Source organism: Anopheles darlingi, chromosome 3 (genome assembly GCF_943734745.1).
Source record: "Anopheles darlingi chromosome 3, idAnoDarlMG_H_01, whole genome shotgun sequence".
NCBI lineage: Eukaryota > Metazoa > Arthropoda > Insecta > Diptera > Culicidae > Anopheles > Anopheles darlingi.
In genome coordinates this window covers 36,813,439-36,819,605 of record NC_064875.1, presented here as the reverse complement: position 1 = coordinate 36,819,605, position 6,167 = coordinate 36,813,439, and the positions used below count along the sequence as shown (strand labels likewise).

General features: G+C 38.1%; 1 protein-coding gene across 1 annotated transcript in view; it reads left to right on the top strand.

Annotated features, from left to right (window-relative positions):
* The first annotated feature begins 1,229 nt into the window (after positions 1 to 1,229).
* The window catches only part of LOC125955127 (cold shock domain-containing protein E1), a 10,960-nt gene continuing 6,022 nt past the window's right edge, over positions 1,230 to 6,167 (top strand). Inside the window, exons 1-2 of the mRNA XM_049686009.1 lie at positions 1,230 to 4,912; positions 5,368 to 5,744. Of these exons, the coding sequence (XP_049541966.1) occupies positions 4,876 to 4,912; positions 5,368 to 5,744 (414 nt within the window). The 5' untranslated portion in view covers positions 1,230 to 4,875. The remainder of the gene's footprint in view (positions 4,913 to 5,367; positions 5,745 to 6,167) is intronic.

The window sequence follows — 6,167 nt, the reverse complement described above, 5'->3', positions numbered from 1 at the left end:
CTCGAAGCTTACAGCGGCGGAGATACTGCATGGATTCAGATGTACCGGATGTGAGTTGGATTGATTGGGTGCAATCTAGATCGAACAGCTGTTCGTTCCCTTTGATGATGATTGAATTGCAGGAGAGCTTGCAGTGCTGATGACTGAAAGGAAAATTCGATCGTTAGGGCAATCCTTGCAGATTGTTGCATAATAACTTGCAAGTTCTGATTGAAAAGGAAAAGGTAGAGTTTTATTTTTACCTGGGTTTTTATCAGGTTTTTACCCAAAGGGCTATTCCCGCCAGCATCCAAGATTTGCTTAAGGATACGGGTAAGTGAACGTTCTGTTAAGAAGGGGCTTTGGTATTTTCGGGTCCAAAAACGGCTTATTTTTGACGAATTTTAGTGCAGAAACCATTCAACTTAATTTTTCGAAGTTAATGCCTTGTTAAACTACAACTTTTCAAGAATATTTGGTTCAATTTTGGCGAAGATTTATTCAAAACTACGTTTTTGCCAATATTTTTTCGACCAAAAGACCAAAAGAGAGCGAGGTACCAACGCGAGGTACCAAACGGGAGCGAGGTACCAACGCGAGGTACCAAACGGGAGCGAGGTACCAAACGGGAGCGAGGTACCAAACGGGAGCGGCAAAACCGAATCTGTTCTTCGGAACTTAACGAATCGCAACCGACCGTGGCCAAGCACCTTAAGGCTACAAGTGCTCGAAAACTCGTTTTCGTTCATTCGAGTTCCTTCCGAAAAAGAACATCGCTGTCGTTAGTGTGTGCTTGGTCGTGGTAAGAATTTTCTGGTGCTAAATTTTTCTTGTTGCATATCTCGTTGAGCCTCCAAGAATCCTTTGAAACTTAGCTTAGCATTCGATTGTCCCAAAAAAATGTTCGCGTTCGCAAAAACGACGCTCTCGACGACTTATAGTTCGATTAAAAATAACACATTTGCTGGAACCCTCTCCTTCTTTTTCAATCTACACCTATCCTATGTGGTGCAATAAGTGTGAGCAGAACATACTACGTGCGATAGAGATAGTTGAGGCAAAATGGAAAAGGCAAAATGAGGAAAAAATGAATGCACAATCCATCGTCGTATCGGTATTTTCCAATTTCTTCGGCTTCTGTTGCGTGGAATTTCTCTTTACTATCCGATTTGTATAGATTTTTCTATAAACTCTACACATGCGTCTGCCAGTCATTAATTTGATGTGATATTTTCCTCTCTTTTCCGCAGCTTGTGTAACAAAACCGCTATTTTAGACTAAAAAAAGCAGATAAATGAACCTACATCTACCAACAACACCTACTAAACGGACAAAACTGGAAAAATCAAACTTTACAACCTAAAATTGTTTTTTTTTTATACGAGCTAAGCTGAGAAAAATCATCCGCCTCTAAGAAAAAAAAAACGCAGAATCGCCTACAGAACAGCAAGCAAATCTAACGTAAAAGGCTAAAAAGCGACGCAGGTGGTTTCCGAGCATTGGCCCTTGCAACAATGGTGGGTTAAAAAGTGTAATCAAGCTTTACTCCGAGGAAGCCAGAGCAGTCCCGCTAAGCGGTCGAAACGAACATAAGGATATCATTGAGGATCTAACACATGCCGGACAACGCATGGCAGAAATAGTTGTAGAACTCAATACAAATTGAAACATTTCCGACATCCCAAACATCCTAGCTATCCTAGTGGCTGCTTGAGAATCCACATATAGCAGCTTAATTGGCAACTCTCGGCAAGTTCCACTGAAAGCATTTGCAGCCGTACTCTTCAAAAACAGTGAAATAGTTTCGATAAAAAATCGGTTCCTAAAACAACCCAAGGACAACTTAAGCACGCATTTACGACATTTTAGTTCCTCACGCAAGCGACCCACACAGGTGAGATCAAGAGAGGCAACTGTCCAAAAACGCAACTATATTATAGGTGTTCAGCTGAGTTTGTTACCGTTGTAGTGGCCAATCTTGTGATCTTAGCTGGCCAAATTGCTTGCTTGATAAACTAAAACCATCAACGAAAGGGAACCGCGTCAACATCAACTGTACACAATAATATGAGAATCAGAAAAAATGAGAATCGTGCTTGCTTGATAAACTAAAACCATCAACGAAAGGGAACCGCGTCAACATCAACTGTACACAATAATATGAGAATCAGAAAAAAGATCAGTTCAGCAACGAGAGCAACACTAAAGCGATAGTAGCAAGTAGTGAAACAATATCAAATTTAGGAAAACACTTGTCGACCATTACGATCAACAGATAAACGTTATCAATCGATTCGAGGAAGCACAACTGTGACACCAAGCTGGGATACAATACGCAAACCGGAAAGATTAATCTAGATACGAACAAGTTGAAGCAAATAATAGCAGCCAGTAAATGTACAGGAGTAAGTGAAACTCTCGCCAGTTACGTGGAAAGAATTACGTTACCCTATAAACTGCAGTGACAGAGAATTTAATCTTTTCCGTTCGCCTCCTGGTTCTATCATTTCCTTTTATAGGGTTTGAACAACAATGCTTTGTTTTTATACAGCATGTTCTATGTAACACGAAAATTGCTTTAGCTAATTGAAATTGGAAGAAAACAAATCAATCCACACGGACAAACGGGCTGCATCGAAATTTAGGAGACTATTCGTTGTGAGCGATTGGGCCGAGTTTCAACTCTGTTTAAAATCGAATGGAAGCAGTAAAACTCGAGACAGGAGCTGCAAAAGTTAAAGTACAAAATAAGAACTAATCCAACCGCCGATACCGCCGATTATCGTTAGTTCGCCAGTGTCCCACGTAAGATTCACCACAGCAACAGCAACTGGCATACGCAAACGAGTGACAAATAAATTCACGCACAAAACATATTCAGGAAGCGGCCATACAACCATCAACATCTGAACAAAAAGGAAAATAAGTAAACAGTGTAACTTCTTCTTCGACTGATTTAATGCGTTTGTTTATCGGTGAGTGAAAAGTGAATGCAGTAATCGAAAAGTGTAGCTTTCTGTGGTATTCTCAATGTGTAATATTGAACCCAACACAAGAATCTAAGCCAGGGCGGAGTGAAGAGTGTTTCGTGAAAAAAAACGGGAACATCACAAACGACCTACAGTGAGTGCAGTGTGTTCAAGCTGTGTAGTAGCTTTGCTAAACAGAAGACTGTATGCCTTTGCTGTACCGTATTGATGGTGAACAGATTGATTCAGAATAAAATTATAAAACAGAAAAGTGGGTCCACAGTAACCCTCAATTAGAAAGACCAGAGAAAATACAAATAAAACGATTCTGTGATAAAATTTAAAAAATATTACAAAATAAGCATATGTTTATAAAAGTGAAATTAGCGACGTTACTTGAATCGATCGGAACGAGGTAACCAAAAAGGAACCGAACAAACTGTGGATGTAGAAAAAAGAACATCAACAAAAGTCTGTGGGAGAGTGTTCCGCCATAGTGTTACAAAAATATCCCGGTGAGGTTTTAAGCCGCCAAAGCCTCACAGCAAATGTCAGTTTTTTAAGTGAACAATTGATAATGACTACATGAACGACCATTAATTCGTGCCTGAAATTAACCACCGCTCCCGCTTAAGTTTTGTACCATACTCTCGAAAACGTCGATATACAATAATATTTTTCGCGTTGTCAATATTCCGGAAGGTACCGTGTACTGCAATCGCAGTTCTTCAAACGGTGATGATTTTGAATTGGATATTTAGTGTACACCACTAATGAATTTGTGAATTAAAGGAGTTAATTGTTAGTTTCGTTCTGACGATGAGAACCTGGTCAAAGGAAGCGCGATATGTTTTGGATTTTTATCGATTGATTTGAACTTTGCTATTAAAACAAACGGATTCATCCATTTTGGATAGAAGCATCATCTTCTGCCTATACGTTTATCAGCAAATGATTATCCAAATGATTCAGTGATTTAATGTTTCGCATTGTTCAACAACTGAAATACTGGAAGACAAACGACCGAGAAAATATAAGATAGCTTGAAAAGGGGTAAAATTAGCAAAATTCCTTAAACGGCATCAGAACTGCTTTGCTTCTCCTTGTCAAATTGCAGCATTGCGAGTTGAAATTAGTCATTTAAAAACTCTGCAACCCTTATTCATACCCACTACCGACGTATCCTTTCTCCATACTGTATATCCCTCATGCAAACAATCTAGTGATAAATTTGCATTTGTTCTAACAACTAAGGAAATAGAAAAAGGTAGAAAAAAAGGAAAAAATATAGAAACAATCGATTAACATAAGCTACACTAAAACCGGAAACACGGATAAGTCTGATTCGCGAATATAACGAAAACCAAACTACACGATTAAAAAAATAAATTACTAAAAAGCGAAAGATTCGCATTCGCGTCGTGGATGTTTCGTGGCGCGTGGCGTAAAACGAAACATTAGTATAGATTATCAACATTAATGCGGATAGCATGAACATAAGCAATTAAGGAGACTGTCAGCTTGAGTAGCGCAAACACGCGACGAATAAGCACTAAGTCCGTAAAGTGTTAAGGTCCGAACGAATAGAACGAAAGCCAAAGCAAAGAGTTTTGCGAACTGCATTGTTCCACAAACTGAATGTAGACCAGATATTAGAAAACTCCAAAAGGATAGCTTCAAAGTGGAAGAAGAGCCGGTCCTCCTCTCATTTCAATACAGTTCAGCATAGTAGAATCGGGGATAGGAAAAAAAAACAACGAAATCCTCCAAAATCGTTTGGGCAATTGTATAATCATTTTGGGCAATTGTATAAAAACGTCGTACTAAGAAGCTAGTAAAAACATTGCTGTTAGCAGCCGACCAGCTCAGATATAAACATAGTCTGAGGACAGATTTACTGAAAATCTTCGAATTGACGTCTTGCACTATGGGCAGCCAAACGAAGCCATTTCGATCGACGGATGGTAAGTAACATTGTCGTAATTTTGTTATGAGAAATCCCACGATTATAGTAGTTACTTGTTGGTTTGCGTTGTATACAGTTTTATATCGCTTTTTAGTTGACTAAAGTTAATTTAACCACCACATTTTCTAGAATGTTTAACAAATTGTAAATTCTTTTATTTGTTTGATTATTCATGAGAGCAATGAGAGGGTCTTATGATTTACTTCTTTGTTTGAGATAAAATTATGACATAGTAATCAATGGTTTACCGACATGCAGAAAAGGGAGCAAGAATCCAGTAGATTTTGTATTCAAGAACAGGCGAAACCTATGTTCCACTTTTGTATTGAAACTTATTTCCTTTTCGGCGACTTTGATATTTCTGATGTCGATTTCTGATAAAATAAATGTAGTGTGTGTAATATTCTACCTAGAAATAATGAAATAATATGTCCCGTTATGTTCTCTTTTTAGCTCCTTTTATGGATTACATTGCGTATGGTGGGCAGCGAAGCGATGTTTTCTTTAATGCTCAAACTTCCAGTCAACAAACTGGATCTCGTCCGTCTGTGAATCCTTCAAATGTATTCCCCCCGATCGGAACATTTAGCATAGAATCCACGATGACCACATCAACTCAAGGAGTATTTGGTGGTGGTGATGGCCTGAACGTACTAGGTAGTTCTGGATCATCAGGATCGATTGGTATCTTTAACGCTAATGCGATCATGAGTGCTGTTCCAAATAATATGGGAGGAAACTCAAGTAATACGTATTCCAACCAAACTGGCAGCGTTGGAGCAGATGCGAATCAAGGAACTCGCGAGACCGGTATCATTGAAAAACTGCTGGTAAGATCGAAACGGAGAACCCTTATTAAATATTTTTACCTCTTTTGTCTATTTACGTGTAAATGTATCTAGATTTTAACAGCTTTTAAATCTTTATTTTTAAAATATGACCTTTATTATGGTTTATATACAAAAACATACAAAATTTTGGAAAAGTTCTACAATATTATTCGTATTATTTTAACAAGAAACAATCAATTCTAAATTATTATTGGAAATTTGAAAGCTTTTGGAACGTCTGGTGGTGGTCTGGTCGGAAAACAGGCGCGAAGTAAAAAAAAACATTTCTTAAACTTGCATAAAAAGTTGGTATAAACTTTACTGTGCAATCTTAACATTACAAAAAGGCTTTTTATATGGCCAAAATAGATTTTAAACGTATTGTGTTTTACAATCAAGCTCTTGCTAACGCTAACAGATTTT